The sequence below is a fragment of the Dermacentor albipictus genome, chromosome 10 (assembly GCF_038994185.2).
Source record: "Dermacentor albipictus isolate Rhodes 1998 colony chromosome 10, USDA_Dalb.pri_finalv2, whole genome shotgun sequence".
Classification (NCBI taxonomy): Eukaryota; Metazoa; Arthropoda; class Arachnida; order Ixodida; family Ixodidae; genus Dermacentor; species Dermacentor albipictus.
Window position 1 is genome coordinate 44,861,884 of NC_091830.1, and position 24,369 is coordinate 44,886,252.

At 47.6% G+C, this 24,369-nt stretch overlaps 2 protein-coding genes and 1 long non-coding RNA gene across 6 annotated transcripts; 1 reads left to right on the forward strand and 2 right to left on the reverse strand.

Annotated features, from left to right (window-relative positions):
- Positions 1-1,139: 1,139 nt before the first annotated feature.
- LOC139050974 (zinc finger CCCH domain-containing protein 13-like) lies at positions 1,140-9,981 on the reverse strand. 2 transcript variants are annotated; one of them, XM_070527895.1, is made up of 3 exons: positions 9,054-9,981; positions 3,319-3,590; positions 1,140-1,710 (listed from the first exon to the last, which is right to left on the reverse strand). In XM_070527895.1, exons 1-3 carry the CDS (start codon positions 9,795-9,797, stop codon positions 1,695-1,697), a joined length of 1,032 nt encoding a protein of 343 aa, XP_070383996.1. In that variant the 5' UTR covers positions 9,798-9,981; the 3' UTR covers positions 1,140-1,694. The 2 variants fall into 2 exon arrangements, with proteins under 2 accessions (XP_070383996.1, XP_070383997.1); XM_070527896.1 differs by having other exon boundaries at positions 1,142-1,710; positions 3,303-3,590; positions 9,054-9,979.
- Positions 9,982-10,463: 482 nt separating this feature from the next.
- On the forward strand, positions 10,464-20,240 carry LOC139051057 (ensconsin-like). Of its 3 annotated transcripts, XM_070528107.1 has the most exons (4): positions 10,464-11,114; positions 12,841-13,327; positions 17,441-17,693; positions 19,265-20,240. In XM_070528107.1, exons 1-4 carry the CDS (start codon positions 10,690-10,692, stop codon positions 19,300-19,302), a joined length of 1,203 nt encoding a protein of 400 aa, XP_070384208.1. In that variant the 5' UTR covers positions 10,464-10,689; the 3' UTR covers positions 19,303-20,240. The 3 variants fall into 3 exon arrangements, with proteins under 3 accessions (XP_070384208.1, XP_070384209.1, XP_070384210.1); XM_070528108.1 differs by lacking the exons at positions 10,464-11,114; positions 12,841-13,327 and adding an exon at positions 15,979-16,538; XM_070528109.1 differs by lacking the exons at positions 10,464-11,114; positions 12,841-13,327 and adding an exon at positions 16,763-17,340.
- Positions 20,241-22,389: 2,149 nt separating this feature from the next.
- LOC139050891 (uncharacterized) lies at positions 22,390-23,002 on the reverse strand. The gene is made up of 2 exons (XR_011509117.1): positions 22,952-23,002; positions 22,390-22,865 (listed from the first exon to the last, which is right to left on the reverse strand). It is a non-coding gene; the product is annotated as an uncharacterized lncRNA (long non-coding RNA).
- Positions 23,003-24,369: the final 1,367 nt, after the last annotated feature.

Below are 24,369 nucleotides of genomic sequence, written 5' to 3' on the forward strand. Positions count from 1 at the left end.
ACTGCTCTGTTCCCGTCTCTTAATGCTACGCCTAACATTTTCCCTTCCACAACTCCTTGCATGGTCCTTAACTTGTTCTCGAGCTTCTTTGTTAACCTCAAGTTTCTGTGTCATATGTTTGCACCAGTAGAATGGAATGATTGTACACTTTTTAGTGGCAAGCTCCCAGTTGGGATTTGGTAATGCCTGCCGTACGCACTCCAACCCATTGTGGCCGTATTAGAATCCTGTAAATACGGTACGTGCCCAATGACTGGATGCACTAGCACATAATTTTTTGTTGCTAGATGAGCACTTGCGTTGTTATGACGCTGTGAAAAAGAGCCGTTCCTGCCACCTATCCCAGTTTTCCCTGCAAGTGGGTAGAGTCATCAGAAAGGGCAACCTGCACAGAGGGCATGGATATGACCGCAAGTGGCAAAACCCTTTCCTGGCAGCGCATGCTCGGAAGCAACCATGTCGTTCCAGTCTGCTCCGTTAGGCAGCACCAAGGGTATCAGAAGTGCACTGTTCCCATGCTTTAGGCAGCAAGGATGAGGGCTGTACATGAAACACGGGTACTGTTACGTTCGGTCTGCAGGGGTACTGCTCTGCAAAGCTATTTCAGCCCGCTGCACGTGCTTCAATCAACCCGCGGTGGTGGCGCCCTTCAGAGAACCGGTGAGCATGACAGCACTAACCGACCAGGAACTTCCTTAGGAGAACTGGAGACTACGGCAGCGTTAATCCACCATGTGCCTCGTTCGGAGAATCGGCGACGGCAGCAGGGCTGGCCACATTTGGCGCCCCGTGTATTGTTGGTTGATTTGCCGGGTCGGTCTCTCTGCAGCAAGAAGAGCTTCCCTAACAAAAGGGTGCTTTGCGGTACTTTTTCCTCTGGCACTAGGATTCGTCGCAGTCTGCTGGCACTAGTGGCGACTACAGGAGAAAGGCAGCTCTGAAATTTAGAGGCGCCGGCTGGGGTCAGGCGTGACCACCTGGCTACGAGGACGCGCTCAACTCGGGTTCTGGGCCAACAACTCTGACAGTACAAGTAACACCTGCTTAGCCCTTCCCCTCTGTGATAAAGTATGCAAACAAAGATTTTTGAGATTGCCAGTCAAAGCCAATACACGTGTGTTAGACTACAGCAACCTGAATGTTGCTGCAAGTAATGTGGCAAACCTTTTTCTCTCTTGCTTTAATATAAACTCCTAAATAAGGCGCCCAGCTGACCAACAAGACATCTGTTGGGTCTGTTGGGCCACTGTCGTCGCCCCGCGACACCGCCTGCAATTGGCGGCCATTTACAAAGACTTCTGTTGCATTACAGTTCACACGTGTACAGATGATGCAAATGTGGATTTATCCATGAGGATGTCTGTCTGTGAGAGACCAAGGTACGTGGTTCACAAAACGTCGCGGTTCACCTTGCACAGCCTTTTCCCATAAAGCTGCATCAGCCACCAGCTGCCCGCAGCTGGGGACCACTTGTGAAGGCTTGCGTCGCAGTCCATTCTGCATACAAACCAAATGTTGCTATGTCCACAAGGACGTCGGTATACCAGAAGGCCAAGGCACATAAATTGCTGAATCTCACGGTTCACCCCGTAGAGCTTTCTTTGCACAGAAGAACCGGCCGTCACTTGCGCTCCACTGACAGGGCCAGCTTTGTCGTCGGAGAGGCTTCAAAGTTGGTTCTTCTGCAAGTACTTTCAGCTGAACATCGCACTGAAAGAAAAGTGGAAAGCAAAGTTTAGTGCACCATGCTTCTAAAGAACTGCTTAGACAAAGGTAACAATTACTGTTACTATAAGTGAAACTTCTGCTGCCTCACAAGTCGCTTCTGTGGAAGCCCACAAGATGGAGGAAGGTTCACGAAAGGAAAATTGTCACCCATGCATGACTACAGCACATAGGTACAAAAGAAACCTGCACAGTTGAAGAAAAATCCGTCCTAGTCCAGGTATCGAACCCAAGACAATCAATTTGAGGCGATCGCTCAAGCATCTGAGCTAATCGGGAGGCTAGCAAATCGCAACGCAAGCTCAAATTGATCCGACAACTCAAAGCACAGGATGGTGGCAAATTACTAGTGCAGAGGCCCACAAGGTGGTAGACAGTTCACGAAAGAGGACTGTCTCAAGGTAAGCCATATCCACCAGTCTAAGACATAGATGATGCATGATGGTCGACTGCCTGTGATACTCAACAATGCTGCCAGCAAAGTGGCCCGCAGTGAAAAGCTCCACACACTTGTTGCGTAAACTCAAGATGTGCGTCAGTATGCATGACAAGTATTAAAAGTGATATGATGTTGTCCTTAGTGATGAAAGGTTTGCATGACTTGTAATTTTTGCCATTTGCACTGATGCACATCTTCATTCATGCATGCAAGATGAAGCAAGGCATGTGCACAATATAAGATTGAGCCATCTGATCCGATATCCCTAGATAAGCTTCCTCACCGCACCGAGTTGTGTTTTCACTGTTGTGCCTGCATCGGACTGTCGCCACCTCAAGGTTGGCTTTTCTGCATGGTCTAGTCCTCTATACCCACGGAGAACTTCCTGTGGCAATGAAGGGAAAGCTACAAATGCAAAGTTTCTGCACATGTGTTAAGACACCTAGTATTCCAGCAGTGTCTAACAGCACTTTTAGTTTCTTGGAACAGATACTGATTTACTGTAGCGAACACGTACAACAGTTTCACATATGCCCAAACGTCGTTGATAACAGGTAAATTTTCTTTCCCATTTTGCTTTTGTTAATAGAGCATTCGTTGTCTCTTCCCCAGCTTAAAGCTGATGAGTCTGTCGGACAGGAGTGCTCCTGTGCACACTTTGCCTCCATAGCTTTCGCTTCATTACCACAGAGAGGTGACCACAAGTGTAGCGTAGGGAACAACTTTACCTGTTACATTCATAGCATGGTGCCTTCTCAGGCTGGTAGTTCAAAAAAAAGAAGCTTGCATTATATTTGTCAAAATGTGGCGAGTGACCACTTATACAAGAGGGATGCAAAGAACCACGCACATAAGGAACAAGTGCAAGTCCACAACATTCAATAGAAGAGGAAGAAGTACAACAGTGGCAAGACTGAGCACAGTGCAGATGACCAATGTCTGGTAACAATGAATACTGAAGAAATGAAAATGTAGTGATGAGAAGTAGGGAGTCAGATGAACTATTGAACGTGGTTTATAATGAAACTCAAATGAATTATAGACCCACTTTCCAGCAGCTATCACTTGCATCTTTCTGGAAATCATAACCACTTCCGAATGAAAACAGGTCAATATTTCACTAGGCCCGAAAGCCCACCTTTGGAAATGTTCACCTTGCCCTCTTCCTAAGTGAGCGTCGCCGTTGTGGAAGGCTACCAGGATCGCCAGTTTCCGTCGCCGTCCAGCTATGCACCTTCGCAGCAGCAGACAACGAAGTCGGCGTCTGTGTAGACCTGGACACACCTTCGTCGTCAATCCACGAGGACCCAATCGCCATGTTCGCTCTCCTGCTAAGTGGCATGACCACCTCTGTCTGCACACCTTTGGCCGATAGGAGAGGCACAGGGCCATGGACGGAGCAACTGACGAGCTGTTCCTCTTCATCCTGCAACAGGAAGGTGTGTCGGAAAAACAAAACTTCCACATACTGCCACACAAAAGTGTCCAGCATGGCGGAACCAGCATGCAGACATGGAGAAACAGGTCACACTCTCTTCTCTGTGTGCTACTTCTAGATAGAACACTCTTTGCTTGCCAGCAAGCTCAAATCACAACCTCTGTTACTGCCATACACGGTAAATACGGCCTCGTATTGTGCTACCATCCTCATAACCATTAACAACTAGCCCAGTCATCAATTCTGTTGCCAGTAATTCTTAGTGCTGTGCAGGCTCATCCGTATGTCCAGGCTCAACCATTGTGTCCAGGCTCATCCATGTGTCCTGTTTCCTTCCCTGTACGCACCTTTTTTTGTGCTACTGCCGTCGTTACAGAAACACCTTCATTATATTTGATACTTATTTTAAGCCTCTATTGAAGGACACAGTGCGAACAAAGAGGGTGAAACAGCTAGTTTGGGAAGCATAATTAAGCTGAAGGAGGAAATCTTTGATTTCCCCGACAGAAATTCAGGATGTTGGTCAGGCCGAGGAGCTGCCCACGGAAATTAAAAAATAAAGGCACTCGGAACTGAGAACCAGAAACAGTGTCAAGAGAAAGAATCATCACAAATTCATAAATGTGGCAGAGAAGACAACGCAGCCTAGTAAAGCTAAAGCCACTAAATCCTGTGGGGAGCGCAGAGAAAGATTTGGAAAGGCACATTTGTCAGTTGAAATGTGTCCGAGTCAGAGCGCATCCGAGTCGTCAGACGTTCGGCGTGGAGGTGGACAAAAGCCAGGGGGCAATTATGTTCCTCCTCGTTTAGTTCTTTTCGAGGTGTAACCTGTACGACACAAGAGAACGCGGCAGCCAGCCACGCGACGTGGTCATACCAGGGAGTGCATTCCGAGGATAATGCCAGAAAGGCAGGTGGACAGTACGAAAGGTATCGGGGGCTTTGCAGCGAGTGGAATGACATACGTGCCTTTTGTATATCCAGGTTGACAAGTTTGACATACAACTTTCAGACAACGCCCACCTAGAGTACGGCTTAATGAGAGGCGCATAATGTGTGCATAAAGTTTGGAAACTTCATTTATCTATGTCATTTTTTTTTAGATGCACTTGCACCGTCAAGTCTAGGTTATTTGTTAGCTGTTCACTTTTCATAAGTGGTCGTGGGATTTTTTTTTCCTTGGAAGAAAGATGCGTTATGCAGCGGAGCCATTGCTAACCACACGATTTAGAAAGGGTTAGTACTGTCCCTTTGAGGTGTGTCAAGCGTTTGTGTGTGTCTCGCACTTGTATTTTCAAACGGCAGCATTTTAGCATCGCTTAAAAGTGGGTGTGGTAGAAATTGGGAATTAGCTCGAATCTTTGTGTAATTTTAAGCACATGATTTACTTAACATTTTTTTGTTTTTGCATTGGAGCGAGTCTTTTGTGGACCAGAGAAAGAAAAGGTTAGTGTGTGTCGCAAAAGTGGAAGATTAGCGGAGCTTATATGGAAAATGTGGATTCACAGCCTGTGCATGTCTCGCCAGACTTCCGCAGAGAATGCATTCTCTGGTGTGACACCAGCTATCGTGGTCAAGGTGTCGTTCTTGCCCAAATTAAGAAAAGCGGCGAAGCACATCGTGTGCTGTACCTCAGTCAAAAACTGACACTGCGAGAAGAGGCTTTTAGCACCTCGGAGAAAGATTGTTTTTGCATGGTATAGGCAATTCAAAAGCTAGGATGCAATATTCAAGGCACTAAATTCACGGTCGAGAGCAACCATGACACGAGGAATGTGTTTGGCATGAATCGCTATCAATGTTATGGAGAAAGGCAACCTATTTCTGTCTTGCTGAGAGCTGATCACGACTAGAAAGGAGAGCAACAGAGAGATAAGTAGAACATCGTAGAGTGCTACACGGTCATAGTGTTCGGTAGGGATGTCGCCCAGGCACGTCAACGAGTGTGTGTGCCTGTGTATTCCCAGGGTGGTGGACACAATGAAGCGAGGGCTGGGCCCTCGAGCGACCGTGTGACATAAGCCATCACCACTCGAATCTCTTGGCGGCGGAGGTGTTTGTTACATCTCGACACCACCAAGGCATTAATTCGATGTTTGCCACAAGGCAAACACCCACCCATCCGTCCGCACTTATCCAGACGCCAACCCAGCGTGGACTATTGACGGGTCCCAAAAAAGGCCACAACCCCACCATTACTTCACATTGTGAAATAAGGATGAAAGGGAGGGGCCCCATCCAATGCTACCAAATGACAGCAACCCTAGATTCGCAGGCTGCGATCCTGCCGCATATCCATACTATCGGGCTTCGGAGGAGGAGTTATTGCGGAGTGTTGTGAGCATGGGCGTGGTATCGCAACAGAGTCAACGACTGTGATTTGCTGCTGGACAGCCTTCATTCCTAGTCGACTCGCTTAGGGAAGACGACAGTATTAAAAGCGGAGACTTTTGGAGCAGTGGGACAGAGGGTCCTGACATGAACTCAGACGTTTAACTTGCTCCTGCATGGTGTGGGCTTCCATAACTGGAGCCATGTAACTGATTTTCTACAACTTGACATAGCAGTCGATAGGCTTGGTGGATTCCTTGGCCTAAAACCACCCTAAGCCGCAACATGCTGCATGACTAGACTACCAGAAACAAATGACAGACTGCAAGCAAAAATCGCAAGTTTTCAAGCAAGTGTATGCTGCAAAACCATAAACAAAGCTTGCATTACCCAGTAATGCCCCATTAGGGTCTTTAAAGGGGCCTCAAAATATTTTTTTTGCTAATCATAGAATGGCCTCACTATTAAAGGACATTGCGTTATGAATCTGCTGCTGTAAAAATGTTTCATATCCTTCTAGTACAAGTGCAAGTTATCACACCGATGAGTGCCGTTCACTCTCCTTTCGTCTCCACTAGCACGCTGGAAGCTTCCGAGAGGAGGTGGCAAAGGGCATGGATCTGGCCAAAAGTTGAGCCTCACTGGCGAGAGGGCTTAACGCAGCATCTCTGCTACGCCGCACACAACTGCAATCTCATAGGCCACACAGCTACGCACAATTGTATGTGTAAACCAGCAGTGCAAAGATGAAGTGCTTTTTCCGTCTTTAGGAGATTGCAGACAGACTTATTCTTTGTTTGCCTCAAAATTGGCAATACTAATAGTATCGCTGAGAATGTTCTCGCAATCACGAAATTGGCCAGTAGCTGTTGGTGGGCTTTGCTGCTTGTGATGACAGCATTGCAAAGGCTGGAGCAAGCAATTTTTCACCATTTTACAAAGGGTTGTAAATTCCCTGCTGCATGCATATTTGGCTCGCTTGTTCACAGCAGCCTCTTCTACAGATCAGCAACATTTTTGTTACAGGTTCAAAAAGTGTTTAAGGGCCCCTTTAAGGGTAAAAAAATGTTGAGTTTGTTTCTGCATTACTTTGAAGACTTTTGTCATTGTCTCATTTTTGATTATTTTCAATACTTTAACAGACGGAGAAACGTAACCAGACGTAACAGTTGGAAGCAAAGCCACGCTGTCGCATGGGCGTCTTGCGCTGGAGTTTGAGGTATAGTAGCGGCGACTGGTGGCGGCACGCAAAACGTTATCTGGGTAGTACCAGCTTGGGTATTATTGAGCCCTGGCTGTGGCGAAGCACGTTTCCAGCCCGAGTTTTGCGTCGATTCGCACTTTTTTCTGCCCTGTTGCGAGTGCGAAAAGACTCGTCACTTCTCACAGACCATGCCGACCCCGCTATCACGCAGCGGCAGCCTATCACGAAATGAACTCTCCATGAGACGTAATGCTGGAAGCTGAAGGAATCGGCGACGCCGATCCGGAGAGACCTTGCTCAGCCTCAAAAAAGCGTCACCGTCGTTACTTCTGCGTCGTGGGCTGCCATGAACAAGAAGACCTGAATCCCAACATCAGATTCTACCATTTTCCTTCAAGGCCTCACGAAGCGGAGCATCGGGTGCGCTGGGTAAGCAGAACTTCGTGCCAAGCTGACTGCTTTGCCTGTCTTGAAGCATGCTTGAGTATCTGCATTCTGAAATTAGGCCTTTTGCACCTACAGTCCTGACGGCAGACCGACATAGCAGCAGGAATGGCTGGCGATTCACGATTCAAGACCCGGCCACAGTGACAATTAACAATTCGACCGGTGCGAAGTGACCAGGTGTGTACGAATGAGCACGAATGGTCGGGCTGATTCATTGACAATTCATTACCCCACTACGAGCAGCACAGGTCGGAGAGTTAAATGTAAGAGTTAAACCTGAAGCCAGCACGTTGAGGCAGTACAGCAAGGTAGTATTGATTGCAGCACATCGATGTTCGAGCGCTGTCATTAAAAGCTACATCAAGCGAGCAGCGGTCAAGCTGCAGCGCGATTCGCACATACGTTACTGCGAGCTCATATGCATTGCATCAGTTATTTATCAGTTGCTAAAGGGACAGATGACCGCCACTACAGTGCAGGCATAACTGCTTGCCTAGCAGCATGCAGTCAACAAAGATTGCAGGAGGCCCGCCGTTTCGTGGCATGCTTCGCTGCCGTCGCGGCGCATACCGTCGTGCGCTCGAGCAGTTCCATAAACATGTCTGCTTATCGCTGCTGTGAATTCATTTATAGCAAGCATTTCCTTGCGTTTAAGCGCCTGAATCTAGCAGCATGCAAACCTTACTTGAAGTTCAACTTCGTACACGACTCGCTTCACGTGCGATTGATACCGGGCTAAAACTTCGTCGCTTATTTCTTGAACGGCGTACACATATTCGGCATTGCATAATTTATTGCCTTTACGTAGCGTACCACCCCTGAAAAAAATCTTCGGCGCCCGATATTCGCTGCAAGCCGTGGTACAACAAAACCAAAAGTGGCGGGGCCATATTGTAAACGTGCTTTCCGAAGCAGACAACCAAGCTTGGTACTACCCAGTTCAGGACAGAGGGCGCTTTTTAGCACCATTTTCGCAGCGCCCCCTGGGCAATGCAAGAGCCCCATACATGTAAACGCAGCTTTTGGTTGCAACGCTGAAACATTTGTCGCATCAGTCCACCAACCGTGGAGCATGTATCAACATAATGGCAAGCAGATGCCTAGAAGACGACGCAGTGCAGATGAACACATCTCGAGGGCTATTCGGCCTTGCTATTGACTAAAGGGTCCTGCAGCTTCTACAGTGCTACAAACGACTTGCGAGATGGAGTATAGACAACCTATAAGCAACTACGGTGTTTGTGTAGGGTGGCTAATTCGTTATGCTAATTTGTGATCCACTGGACAACCTTTCCGCACCACCATTTTGACACTTCAGACAAATCACAACTGCGAAACAACCTATGCTTCGCCAAAGCCTTCGCTTATTGCCTCCACGCGTCCCACTGCCACCGGGCCACTGGCGGCCACACTTGCACGCATGCAACAGGACAACCACTACTGCATGGAGACACAAGTCGTTCACTGACCGAACTGAGTATTGTCAACCATTCAGGTATCTGTGGGCACGCGTTCCCGTTACGTCTGGACAGCGAGCAAACGTTTCCCGCTTCTAGGGAGTCGCGACACGCCTTGCACAGCACAAAGTCCGCGACGTTCTCGTCGGGAAACTCGCAGCCGAGCAGTGGGACGTGTCGCGGGGACACCTTGCACACGTCCTGGCGGAAGCACAGACGGTCGCACGCGCTGCACAGCTGTCCGAAGTCGTCGAGCACGAAGTCGCCGCCGCGATCGTCGTCGTTCTCTGCCGCCGCCGGTGACGGCGAAGCCGACGTCTGTCTTCTCTCGGCCGTCAGCCGCCGATCCCGCCGAGCCGCCGCCGCCTTCGCCCGCCGCTGCCGCCTAGACATCGTCGGTCTGATTCCCTCGGCCAGTCGCCGTTCTCTTCGTCTCGTTCGTTCGGCAGCCCGCAAGTGGGGGTTTGCCCGGCGCTTTCGCCTTGCTTCGGCATCGCGCGCCCTCTCGGCCGCCCGTACTTGCGGGTTCGCTCGACGAGCGCGGTGTCGTTCGCGTTCCGCCGCGCGCTGCTCTTCGGTTTGATGCAGCCGCCGTTCGCGGGCCGCGGCTGCGTTGCGTTCTCGCTCGGCCGCTTTCTGTTCCTCGCTCAGGTTCTGTCGCCGTCGTCGAGCCGCTTCTGCGCGTCGTCGCTTGTATTCGCGCTCTTCTTCCTCGGTACGCAGAGGCTTCGTTGACCACATACCATAATCCTGCATGCTCTCCGATCCTGCTTCGTAAACATCAAATGTATGTCGCCCTCTGTCTAACGCGCAGGAGCGCACCGTAGGAGTTGACCATCCAAGCAAATAGAGCCAAACAGCATAAACTGCACGCAGATGTTAAAAGAAAAAAGTGCAATAAAAAAAATTGTAGCTTGCTTGACATGGCTTGGCAACTCCCCGACACATACACGCGATCGAGCGTAGTCGCCGCCTGGCGTACAATGGCTGAAACTTTTGTTTGTTTGTTTTTTCTCTTCTTACTATCAACGCCTTTTACTAGGACAGTCTGCTTGTCCTTTCTTCTTCTTTTTTAATAAATGTTCTTCTTCTTCCTCCTCCTCCCAGCGCTATTTGGTGTTGTCCGTGTTGTCTTTGTAGCTGCGCAACGCGGAGCACCACCAGAGAATATGTTCTAAGTCTGCTAAATTACCGCATCGCGGGCAAGTGTATGTAGCCAAGGCTTCGGAAAATATTTTTCTTATTAATAAGAGTTTGGAATAGGTACCCGTCAGCAAGAGCCTCAGGGTGGTACATAAACATTTGTTGAAAGCAGTTGAAAGTTAGCGCGAGTAGTGGCGCCCTCTAGATAAACAGACGCAGGCGGCGCCTACGGAGGCTATGCTTTCGCCAGTTTCGCCACTTTCGCTGTTTGCATGGTTTGCAGCGCATGACAGGTGTTCGGGTGTTCTCAGACATGCCGGGTCTGTCAGATGGAGCGGTAGCAGCGGCGCTGTTTAAAACACGCCGGGAGAAAACTCGTGCATGTGCGTTACAACCGGTTATATCGCATCACTGGGCGAACCGGTCGAACGCAGTGTAGCCAGCGTAGCGTAGTTAACGCCGCAACCAATAAAATGGAGTGCGCGAACGGTTACCGCTAGTTGAGATGCCTCGGCGGCCACTTACTGCCGAGCAGCGCGAAGAGCGTAAGAAGCGTAAAGCTGCTGCAGCACGGCGTCGTTATGCTGCCAAGACTGGTGCTGAGCGGGAGCGGCGTTTGGAGCAGATGCGCCAAGCGACGAGCCGTTGGCGGTTGCAGGAACAGCTAGGAACGCCTGGATTGCTAACGTCGATTATGCGGGCAGAGAGACGCGAAAAGCGCCTGGCACAAGAGCGAGAAGCGGCCAGTATGCCGACAGAAGAGTTCGAAAAGCATGCGGCACAAGGGCGAGAAGCGGCGAGGCGTCATGCGTCGAATAGGTCGGCAGAAGAGCGTGCACGTCTCTTGGCGCAGATAAAAGTTAGTAAGCAAAAACAGGTTCAGCGACGGACACAGCAGCGCGCACCAATATCAACAGCGGCAGTCGAGAGGTACTACTTACTGAAACACTTCCTAGCCGTATTGATTTTTTTTTTATGGTGCTTTTCATTGTGCAGCAATATTGCTTTGTGCTGATCCCAATGCCGGGCCACATTTATTCTTTACACTTGCCATACGTGTTGTGCTTGCTCGTTGGCTCTTCAGTGTGGCTTCGCACAGCAACAGTGAGTTCAATGTTAGGAAGCAAACCTTATACTGGCAGAGGACACCGATCAACACAAGAAACACCATGCAGCTCCATAACGGTGTCATTATATATGCTACTAAGAGTGGAGTTGGCAATAGATGCTGAGTATTGAACATGCCTGCCTTCACCTGATTCCAGTAATGAGCCTTCATATCATTAAGGCTATCTCGTAACAGTGAGTCCAACTATGCATGGAATCTGCATAACATCCTCTAACCCACTCCGAGGGCATATGGCAGGCCTTGATGCGATGCCCTTGTTAGGACTCTATAGGTGGCATCGTGATGCTGCACGACTTAAAAATCCCTAGAAAAAACAAAGAAGCACCGTCTCCACCTTTTCCCTCTCCATACGCACCACCTAGAGTGCCTACAAGGAAGCACCAACTGTGACTGTACTTTGTAGGGGTAGTCCCCTTGTTGCTTCAGAACAATAGCACAAACTTGAGACAGAGGAGGCAAAAGAACACAAGTGCTAAATTTCAACAAATGTTTATTTGAAGCGGTACATACCCATATACATGCATGGACAGTGAGCGTGCCTGATCACAAAACTTTAAGATCATTACAAATCAATGTAGGTTCTTTTCCAGATAAATTTTACTGTTGTAGGCCAAAATGATGAATTACTAACTTGCCATAACGAAATTTTTCTTCTTGTTGCGTCTCTCAAAATGCAGAGCGTCAATTTCATGCTCACATAGATTGTGAGCGTTTTTGTATTTCTTGCCCCATATGAATTTGGAACCATCGCCTAACTTGCTCCATGACCAATTGGTGGGAGAAGACATCTGTGATGACGTCATATTGCGTGATCAAAAATGACATTCAGTGAGCTTCACGGCATATGCCACTATGAACATACTAAAAAGACCCCTCCGACACCTGTAGATAGCAGTGCAATTCAGTGTTCCTTTAGAGAAGTGTACAAATACACAAATAGAATTGCTACATTATGGGCAAATAGAATAGGTAAGGTAAAGGCGAATAGCTTAACATATTAGTTAGGTTATCGACTATGTCACTGTATGAACTGTCCAATTTTCTACGTGAAAGCACAGATATGCTAGTGGAGCCAATACCAGCAGGCCTTTCAGAACTGTTTATTTTTCTAGATATTAGCCATCAACATCGTCATCATTGGTCACAGCTGTTTCAGTTCATGTCGAACATGCAGAGGTAAAGGATGGGACCACAGAAACAGCAGCGGTGTGGCACAAGCCAAACATCTCAGGTCACACAGCAGCAAATAATGAAAGTTTTCCTAGCTGTGGGATTGTGCCAGCAATGGACCATTGTTTTCCAAATCGTAGGTATTCTCTGTTGTTGTTCCCAGTAGCATTCCTATACATTTTCGAGACATTGGTTGTACACTTTAACTTGAGCAGGCATTCACAATGACCTATTCTTGGCTCAATCCTCAAGTAGGCTTGAAGAGTATTTTGGAAACAAGTATTGCATTTCATGCTGCAGGCTTTACAGACTTATTTACCATTACTGACCTTTTGTACTGCAAACATCTGTATGCAGCCACACGCCTTCCCGCAAGCTTGAAGATGTCGCCATGCCAAGAAGGCACCTGGCAACTGACACAACTCAGTTTCAGCGGGCCCAACAAAACGAAGATGGCCGATTAACAACAAGAGAGCATGCCGCAGCAGTTCCGAAAGCTTCAAGTGCTGTAACGCGGCAGGCTCAATGCCATGACAAAGCCGGTGGGCAGTCGTCAAAGGCATCAGACGTGGCAGAACACAAGAGCAGTCAAGGGCATATGGACTTGGCCTCTGTACAAGGGCACTTCAATCTTTGTGCACCAGTTTCCTCTCAAATGGTAGCAAAAGTGAAGTTCACTGAGAAACGGGGGTCACACAAGCTTAACGTTTCTGTTGTGGAAGCAGCTTTACGTCGTAGCGGCTTGACCAGGCCTCTCTCGGACTATGCCATCGTCTTTGTTCCAAATGCATCGAAGACCAACCCAGTTAAATTGGATGCCTCCGATGGCACTCCTGCTGTTTGTGTAAGTATGCATTGCTCTTCATGCTTCCAACAGCTCCGTCAGAACAGTTACTCGTGTAGCCACTGCACCCAAACCCACAATATTTTCAGTTGCATGCGTCTATCAAGGTGACATAGAAGGAGAATTAGGCAAATGGCCAGAAAGTTGCCATACAATGCACGTGCACAAATCGTGTAGACCGGCCAACACAGATTGACATGCAGTGATGAAGCAAGCAGCACAGCCACCAAGCTGCCACATAGATTTATTTTAAAGTACAGGACCAGTTTGATGTTACAATTCTTTTTACCTGATTCTATTCCTTTATCATCCACTACTAATAACCAGCGGCTTATAGTGTAGGTGGAACATTGGTCAAACAACTGACAAAGCATAACATGGAAGTGTTAGGATAGACGTTACTTTATGTCGCATTATCCCAGCCAGGCACACCGAGTGGGTGGAAAAAAGGAAGATGAAAAGTACATTGGGTGCTCAAGGCATCTTGAAATATTTACATAAACTACCGTATCAATTTGTTATACAATTTTGGCTGCATAACTAAGTGAATACTATGTGCTGTTGGCAGATCTGTATGGCTTTTTGTCGGTGGCACTTGCCATGGGTGTGTGGAAGTGAGAAATGGGCAACGAAGCATGTGGACTTCTATAAACAACTATATTTACTTAAGTATGGCTACATTGTCACAAGGCCCACCAATGCGAACTGCTGTGTTCCAATGTCCGATGACCTCAGTGCTTAGTTTTGCTTACCTGCCTCAAGACTGTCAGCGTTCACTACAGGTGTCTGTTTTAGGTACCTTAGACTCGTATTAATATTGGTGTTCTGAAAATAATATAAAGGTAGGCACTATGTAATATATATGGCTTATTGTCATTGTCATACAGCAAATTTGAGTTGACAAAATATATAAGGTTAAAACAAGTAACCAGGGGCCATATTCTGAAACCACCCACTTCAACGATACTATCGCCTCGGTGACAGCATCGCTGTCGGACACGCTTATTGCCTGGTTGAGCAAAATCACATGACTTGGTGCTCAACCAGCCAATCAGCTCATCCGATTTTGCTAAAACAGCCAATCAGCCTGCGCTGATGGTGAAGGGATGGCCAAGGCAATAGCATTGCCAAAAGTGATAGTTTCAGAATACAGCCCCAGAATGTTGTTTAAAGTCAAAAGGAAGAAGTTTTGGCATCCATCGTAGTAATACTGGATGGACTGGTGTGCTGGGGATGCCTAAGTGCAAGATTTTCTTCTAGCATATTCATTATTGAACTCTACGGTCTAGATTTGTGTAGAACACGTCCCAGATTGAATGGTGTGCTCCCGATACCACTGCATTTTGTCCTGGTTCAGCAGCACACTGGCAAAAATTAAGGTATTGTGTTTCTGCTACAGCATTTTACGACTGTAATTGTGTGTCTTAGTCCCAGTTGACTGAGAAAAACACCAGCAATAATCCCTGACCGGAACCTAGTAGTCGGAAGCAGTACTGCTGCACTAAAACCATCCATCTCAGTGCTGCAATTTTGCAGGCATCACTCTGATCAGCTCTGTGTCAGCAGAGATATGAATGAGAAAAAGGCGAGAAACACTGGAAAGGCACATTTCATTATGCACCACTTGCATCAAGGCACGTTAAAAAATATTTTCTTCGAAAAGATTAGCGATGCCCTTTAATATGGGATCTATTTCTTACCTTCCCTAAATCTTGTTGTAGGGTGCCCTTATTAGATTGGATAAAAGATAAGTTGGACAAGTGCTGGGAGCTACTAATAGCTGTAGCTTAAAGTGCATTTTCTTTAATACACACAAGATATTTCATTCACAACTGACTGCTCAATTGCATGCTCTTCTTGGTTTCGTTTATTAAGCTCTGAAGGTACTTTGTAATGTGCGTTTTGCTTGCACCACTGCGATTCTTAGCTGCTCTCCCTGAGTGGGGCAGAGAGTGTCACAGACGATCCCAAGACTCGTCGGTGCACCGTACCTTTACGTTACGTATATCCTGGCATAGCTGGGCTAGGCCATTGCCAGTTTTTATGCGAAGCATACTAGCCGCACAACCGCGCTCTTCCTTGCTGCGCCGCGCGCGGCCGCGTAGCTACCATATGACGTCATAACAGCTGCAAAAGCGGAGGCTCAGCCAATGCCTCCTTTACTAGATGCCAGCCGCGTTGCTCGCTTTCCCATTGCGGAGGCGGTTCCCTTAGTTCGTGGCCTCCGCGATTCGCAGCAACGGCGCGCCGCCGGAGCCGATCGCGGAGCCGATCGCGAAGGCCACGCTTAGTTGAAGTTAGTTCAGCATAAATTTCGTGAGGCGGCGCTCGTTGCCTTTTCAACTTCCGGCGGATGCGGGCCTCCGAGATGGCAACAGACGCCATGGTAATCTCCGAGGCCGCAGCACGTGACGCAGACGTCCGCCACAAGCGGCGCTCGTTGCCTTTTCGCGGAGGAGAGTAAAGGGAGAGGGCCAGGAACCGAGTTTACGGACAACGCGGCTGGCATCTAGTAAAGGAGGCATTGGCTCAGCTCGTGCGCTCGCCTGCGGTATCTAGACACCCTACCTGCGGTCGCACAGATGGTACTGCGGCCTAACTCCCGCTCCTCCCGCTAGGGCACTGACGTCACAACAGCTGCAAGCCGGGCTCAACTGTTGCGCTCGCCTGTGGCGCGATGGCGGGAAAGGAAAGGGCCGCTCGTCAGACCGCAAAGCGCAAGTTACAAAGAGCCACGGAAACGGCCGAAGAACGAGAAGTTCGGCTTGCCAAGCGACGTGCACAGTACGCGGCTAAACAGCAGCGTTCCTCCACAGAGTCCGAGGTAAAGGATGAAGTTGCGAGTGTATCTGGGAGTACTTCTACTCGCTCGGAGCGGCGTAATGCAACCAAGCGGAGAATACGTGCCGAAGAAACTCCGGAACAGAGGCAACAGCGTCTCGAAAAGGAACGTGCTTACAGGAAGAGGCAAAGCGAGAAACGGAAGGAGCAGCTCGCAGAAGAGATGGTTTTACTACAGACGCAAGAATGCCTCACCGATGCCGATATAGAACAACGTGAGGCGGAACGTTGTGAAGAACACGCAAGAAGTGTTCGGGAGTTTGAGAGTGCAACTCGTGAGCTTGAGTTGTTTCTTCGTCTAGCCGAAGCAAACATAGCCAAGCAACAGCAGTTCACCAGGCTAAACAGTGGTTCAACAACTAAAATAAAGGCTAGTATGCTTCGCATCCTGGGCTTAACCTTAGTTAAGCCACAGCCATCTTTAATCACGTTACTCCACCTGTCTGTGCAAGGCTGACTACTACATTATGCAATATTTTGTTTCATTTATTATCGGTTTCGTTCTCATCTGCGATTACTCATTTAGTTTCGCTTATTTTTTTCATGATCCGATTCGTGGCGTGTCGCTCGCGGTGGGTTTGTGCCATCATCATCATCATCATAAGGCGCGTTCGAACGAATTCGAAGCACGTCTGTTCGATGGCGTTCGTCGCATGCGTTTCAATGGAAGGATAGGGTCGCAGTTGCTGGGAAGCGGCAACTGCAGCATACGAAGCAGAGAGTGACGTCACCGCACTTTAACGCATTAAACGAAAAACGTGTCCAGCAACCGAATTCATTCGTGTTGTGACAGCGCCATGGGAAGGCCGCGCATAGTTAGGACTCCCGAGGAGCAGCGTGCGCACGATGAGCGGCGACGGGAACAGCAACGTCAGTACCTACGACGGCGTCGGGCCAAGGCCAGGCAGGAGGCGGCGGTTCCTGCCCAAAACAAGCGACGCACGTTCAGGACGCCCGAAGAGAGGCGCGAATACCTTGAGCAGCGACGGGAACAGCAGCGCCTATACTCGCAACGGCGTCGGGCCCGGGCTCGGCAGGACCCCGTGTTTCGCGCCCAGGAGGCTGAGCGCAAGCGCCGGGCGTGGCAACACAACGCGGAACATCGCGAAGCGGCAAACGCAGCCAAGAGACGCAGATACCGCGAAAACAAACTTGAACGTCTGTCGAGTCAGGTGAAACAGCCTGGCTGGCCGGCCACCACGCAGCGTGGATTGGAGCTAATGTTTTTTTTTTTCTTTTTTACTTACACGGATTTTTCTCTCGTCTGTCCAGAACAAGAGGAGTCAACCCGGTCGCTGCAGCAGGCGCGGAAATGTGCCTGTCGAATCTGCGAAAGCCGTGCAGACGGAGGCCACAGGGTGCTTCCCCGGCCGTGTGGACGTTGCAGTTGGGACATCCAGAGTAGTCGACAGGGATGTGTGCAAGTCAACCCAGACATCGCTTGCTGCTGAGAAAGTGCACGTGTGGACACAAACCGTGGACCTTGATGCCCAGGACAGTGGCCCTCATGTGCGAAAGATTTCAGGTGAATGCTAATGTTTTGCAGGATGGTTAAACTCTGCAAGTAAGCAGGTAGAACTGGTTTGATGAAACCCTGGTCACTGGCTTTTGGTTGGGGTTCAAAATTCGCTTCACCATTACTATAATTACCACGTTTACCTGTGGTTAGCATTACCAAAGCTCATTGCGATGATGGACAATACTGTGGGTACTGCTGCACACCAGTGTGTCGGCGCAGCTTTACCACGGTAGGAATGATGGAAGGTAAGGGAAGGCCATGAGTGTGTGGGACCATTAGATTAATTGGCAATAACCTCGTAAAATGCACTATCCAAATTTTTTGTCAACAAAGAAAGGTGCATAAATTGATTTGCACTTGAAAGAATATGAGGCACCATTCATACCTTTCTAAGGTTTTTCCAGGCTTAAAGGAACGCTATAAGAAGAAAGTTAATTTGAGCTGTATCGGCAAGTTGCCATTCTCTAGTACCAAAAACCCCCACTCTTATCAGTAGAGAGGCCTGTAAGCTAGCGAAAATGCATAGAGGACAGGTGTCGACACCGCCTTGATGATGTCAAACCAGCTCGTGGATTTTGACAGCCTCTGCTCAAACCTAGGCCATTTCTTATCAGTAAAGATTTACTACACTGAATTCTAAAAGTGCCAAAGGCTGAACTTGCGAAGTTTCGAGAACAGAGTTGCTGGGCCGTAGCGACCCATAGACAAAAAACAAAAATACTTCGAAATTCCTGACATCACAGTGACTTGCTGGTGTTGGGGTTTTGGTGCGAAAAAAAAAGAAGTTTGAGCTCCATGTTCTCTTCTAATAAATATACATTTATTCATTCATTTATATACTCACGATTTCTTACTGGCCCATTGAAGGGTGTTTGGTAAGGGGGGCAACATATTATTCAGAGCAGAAAAAAAGTTAACACCCAATGCAAAGGTAGGTAGCACTTGTACTACATACAAACATTAGAAACAGAGTTATAATATACAAACACTCTTGTACTGTATTAGGGGTACAGGGCATTATTGTGAAATGTTTCACAGTTCAACATGGATGCTATATGGTCTGAAAGGTCATTCCAATGTGCAATAGCTTGTGGCAATGCAGATGAGTTGAATGTTTGCAATTCACCGTGTATGTGCATGAAACCGAGCATTTTGTGGAGGTGTCATGATGTACATTCTTTTGGATGAAGCAGTAGAGTGTCATCACTCCCTAATGAGAAAGTTGAGTGCAGCTCTATTGCTATATATTTGTTGGCACGGGCAATCTCTTATGTGGCACATTTCAAATAGAGCGAAGTATGGCGTGACTGCCTCGCTAATTGGGAAATCGTGAGAGACAGTGCATGGGTGACAAGTGGGTGCAATTCACAGCAGCGTGAATGTTATTTTTCTTCCGGATTTTGGCATTTCACATTTTCTTTCTCTATCGCATTCACGAACCGAAGTGTTGGTGTCTCATGAATATTGGTCCCTCAATTTGTTTTCTGTATAGGCACCTAGTATCAAGTTTAGGAGTGAATAAATTTTGAGAAAATTCCTTTGTAAGGTAATGCTTGAAATTTTTTGCTCTTTTTCAGAACCGTCTAGTCCACTGAAGTTTGAAGAGAGCTTATGACAAACAAGATATATTTGTGCCAGAGCCAGTTATGTGTAGGAAACTGAAGCTAGTCCTCAAGAACCAATTCCTCTGAAGCCATTTATTTGACATGTGCACGCCGTTGCAATGAACTGACCTTCAGAAACACGATGCTGGAGGAGTTTTCAGAGAACATGGCTTCCTGGTTTATTGGGCTCGTGGTTGACTTCTACATTAATGGCGAGTAGAGCTAGTCAATTAAATATGACTTAGCTAAGATGCATCAAACCGATGGCCTGTTCATGTGATAATGCTGCTGCCACCTGGCCTTCGGTTATTGCATTACACCAAGGCTGACCAGCCACAGTCAAGATGTGAGATCTTGTGAGTCAAGTTAGCCGACCCAGGATTGGCTTCCTTTTTGTATGTGCATGGCTTGAAAGCACTGGAATAGCAGGCAAACATTTGTCCTTGCGCTCCAGCTTTTCCTTTAGCCAGGTGTTTCTCAGAGTGTGATATTTCATGAAATTGGGCTCATTAATACTCATGCTTCTAGCAGTTTCATTTCTTCTGACAAAAACTGCACATGTTCATTTTGTATATATATATCATATGTATATATACAGGCTCACAAGTCTTGCAAGGTCCGGTACCTCGAAAAGTCGAAATTTTTTTTTCTGCATTTACTATTTATACGTTAGGATTCATTCATGGACATTTCTCTGAAGTGCTTGATGTTTAAGGTTGTCTTTCGAGTGTGCGTCTCCTTAATATATTTTGCACTGGCAAGAGCGCGCTGCTTACTGCGTTTGTTTACTCATTCTGTAAGGAATGCATGTAATTTATTTAAAAAGAACTGAGCACTGTGGTTGTTTCATTCTGTGGACTTATACTGCCATGTAAATTTATATTTATGCAGTGTTAATAAACTTGAAGCCATTCATGGTGCAATGAAGTAAAATTGTGCTGACTTGGAATGTGTGCATTTTTTTCCGTATACAGTACCTCTCCGTTTATTGCAGCCCTGTCTAGGTACAGGATGGCCTGTAGTGCACACTCGCTGACCCACATTTGGTGACGTTGCTTACTGCACTGAGGGACAGACATGAGGTAATAAACATCAGTATGCAGCCAATATGCTCTCTCTACCCATTCTGTCATTTTCCTTATGTGCACTGATATATATCGTTGTACAATAAGCTACTAGTCCAAGCCAACTTGCCAAGAGAAATTATTTTCTACATCCATGTGGCAGTAAACCAAATACGGCAGTCCCTGGAATCCAACAATGTTGAATGGAATTGACACTGTACATAATTTGTGCATTTTGTTATAAGCGAAACACTGCTTGGATAATTATGATTTCACCCTCCCCTTTTCTGTGTGTCTTTATTGCAAGCTTCTTATTGAGGCCCAGAGAGCAGCGCAGTATGAAAGGCTTGCACAGAGTTTGACAGGAAGGTGCATCTTAGATGACATCAGAATAACCTACGAAGCACAGCACGGAGTGCGGAGAGGCATCCCAAGGAAAGTAAGGGAACATCTATCAATACCCCCAATCCCCAGAAACATGCGCCCGAAGTTTCACCAAGATCGAATCATTGTAAGAGCTCTCAAAAGATTCCGTAGAGCCAGGGACGTGGTCTATGTGGACGTGGCGGAGTATGTAAATAGACAGAGTATGTTGATAGCTGTTGCGAATCTAGAGGGTGACTGCAGAGTTAGTGGCACGGTAAGAACAGGGAACGCAAAGGAGGCTGCCTTAGCACTGGCAATATCCTCCGCGGAGGCTAACATCATAGCAAGTGACTCCAAGACAGCCGTCGAAAACTATGCAAAAGGAAAAATCTCACTGGAAGTGCTGAGAATTTTAAACAACTTTTATGAAGATCGAGGCATTCACATTATATGGGCACCCGCACACTCCTGCCTTCCCGGAAATGAAATGGTGCACAACCTGGCTCAAGAACCAATGGGCCAAGCACATGACAGGCAACAAATACTGGGAACGGAGAGAGACTGGATGATCAGCTTTAACGAGGTCACCAAACTCTATGAATTGGGAAGGGCCCATTCCCCCCCCCCCCCGGCACGCTCCTTTCTAAATAGATGGCAAGCGATGGCATGGCGCCTCTTACAAACACACATATCCGAACTCGGTGGCCTACCACCGCTACTACCCGGACCTTTACACGGATAGATGTAGATTATGTCAAGAAAGGGCGGACCTACAACATATGGTTTGGGCTTGTCATCGGACACCCACACAGAATAAAATAAGACCAGAGAGCAGTGGGTGACCGCATTGCTTAGCTGTGCACCGGAAGACCAACTCAAGGCAATCCAGGAGGCCGAAGTTGCTGCCAGGGCCCAAGGGCTCAACGCTGTCGTCTAGGTAGAGAGGCCTAGGTCTCAAATCTGCTGTCTACAAATAAAGTTTATTCTTCCTCCTCCTCTGTAGGTGGACCTTGCATGTTTTATCACTAAAGTGAGGGTGTGCCCACAGCTGTATGGGAGATTGTCCTTGCACTATCTTAGCAGTCTAGCTCATACCCAATGTATAGTAAAGCAGTGAAAGCACTGTGCCATGTTGTATCTACGAAGAAAAAAAAAGCTGCCGAATAGCTTTCACAGCGCATAAGTAAAATTGCAGCTGGTATTAGACTCCCACTACTTCTCATGCTTCTCATATCTCTCGCAGCGTATATCTTCTCACAGCGCAGAAGATATGCATTTCCTGTATATCCATAGAAAGAAAAAGTGAACAGAGGTCTCCCACATTGTGCACCAAAGGCCAGGGAACAAGCTGAACCTCTGCTCACTAAAAGATTTTCCAGACAGTTCTGAGTTTGCACAAATGCATGTGAAATAAAAAAGCTTGTATCTGAAGTTCATGGAGACTCAGTTAAATTTGCTCCAGTCACTCACAAACTCGTGTGCATACAGCACACTGCTGTTTCTCAACATTCGTGATACACGTGCTGATGGAAGATTGACGCTTCTCAAAGCTAACCAAGCTGCTCATTAGTGAGTTGAAGAACATTAATTTGCAGAGTTTTCTTATAATCTATCACTTCGGACACTAGCCTCACTTGTATAAATTTTGCACCAGGTGGCGCCGTCAAATGTGCGTGAGAAGATCGTATTCATTTGTGAAGGATAATTGGAAAATGCTGCATGTGAATTGCTTCACAGTCGCGTGCCACCTTGTGTCACATCCTCGCCCAGATCCTTGTGCCAATCGTGTGCTCACAAAAAGGACACTTCATTCCCATTTCCCTGAGATGGGTCTGCATCGTGCTCCAGTCTGAACAATGGTTAGAGCACAAGTGACACTGTTATGGCCCCGAGCACGGCCACTTCTCCACATCGGCAGTGAGGGATCTTATCTCCTGAAGTTCTTGCAAGCAAAATGTACAGGCGTATGCAACACTCGTGAATTTCGCTACGGCAACAGGAGGGCTTGCTTCTTCACAAAGAACGGCACTGGCTCCCACTTGCGCTGGGCAGTTGCCTCTGGCAGAAGGAATCATCAGCTGCGAGACGCTGTGGCATCACTTGAAGGTTGGCTCTCGTCAAACTCACAGGCACTAAAGTCATCCCTGAAATATAGTAGAAAAGACTTCACATAGACAGGTCCTGAAACTACACTTATGCAGTGTAATGTTCTGCAGCAAAGGGGGGTCACCTCTTCATAGCCCAGACAGCCTTGGCCGACACGACAGCTCTAGCAAATGCCCAGGGCTGGCAGCGTCACCTGCAAAAATTTACACAGAAGCTTGGTTACTGAGTTCACATTTCACACTAATGAAAGTTGCATTAAGAAGCAGCAAGCAAGGACAAGTGGCAGTAACACGCACAAAGTATGTGCTTCTAAGTTAGCAGGATAAGAGCACAGGTCACCAGCATTAACTGCATTCACACCATGCTTAGTATTAGACTCGCCGCCATGGCCATGAGTGGTGCTCGCTAAGACTTCCAGGGTAAAATCTTGTATATGTATGTAAGCACCCAAAAATATGAATGTGGAAACAGCTGTTGCTGTACCTCAATGCATGGTGGAGTGTCGCACACTGAAGGCAGTGGACAATAGTTTTGTTCCTAATGACGGCAAGGTGCTTTTAGAGCACAGCTCTGAGGCGCCCATTCCTGCGGTGAGCGTAGAATCATTGATCACTGAAACCAAGAGTTAACTTCCTTTCCCTTTATCCTCTGGTAGCTTCAACAGAAGGGAAGGTGTTTAAGGTCTGAAGTCGGCGCCCCTCGATGATACGAGTGTACGGTGGCAGCGCAAAGAGCCATTACCCGGTAAAGAGACGCTTTATTAAAACGCCGAAGTGCCTGTCCGAGTCCAAGCCTGAAACTCCGCTCCCCAAACACTCCCCTTCAGCTCGGACCATCTACCCTTTTGTTCCGAGTGAGGGTGCAAATCTGGTGCCTCTTCTACAGCGCAGCCACTAATTCGATATTTTTTCCCCGCGTGGGTGTTTCCCGCGTCCCCTATTCGTGGAACCCACCTGCATCCTTCATTTCCGGTTATTGGCCGATACAGCAGCGTGTGAAATCGTCCTGCACTTTGCTGTTGTCGCCTATAAACTGGGCCACACAACCACGGCAAGAGCTCCCCAACCTCAAACTGACTCCAAGAATCATTGATCAAGAAAAAGGTTAAAGAAACAGAGAAGGGTCTGCGAAAATAGGGATGCAGACGAAATTGGCACTGTGAACGTACAAAACTTTCAATCAGAAAATTGCCGAAGAAAAACTTGGAGGACGCTCAAGCTTCGCCTTTAAGAGTGGAACGCAATAGATTTCAAGAATCCCTGATTGCTTGTCACGCTTCCTGGCAACTGCAGCTTTCTTGTGGATGCACAGAAGCAAGTGCGATGGTGTTGTTGCTACGAGCCGAGCGGGCTGCGCCTTACAGAAAAGGCGTTTGTATTTGAGTTTTTATTTAACAGAATCATGTTTTCTGGTATATTCAAATTAAACTTCAATGCTATCATATCTGTAGGTTGTGTTTAGGCCGTTTCGCTTCCGCCGGGGAAGGAAAGGGAAGGAAAGGGCTTCGCGCGCGTCGCCAGCTTCAATTCCGTTCAGTTCAGT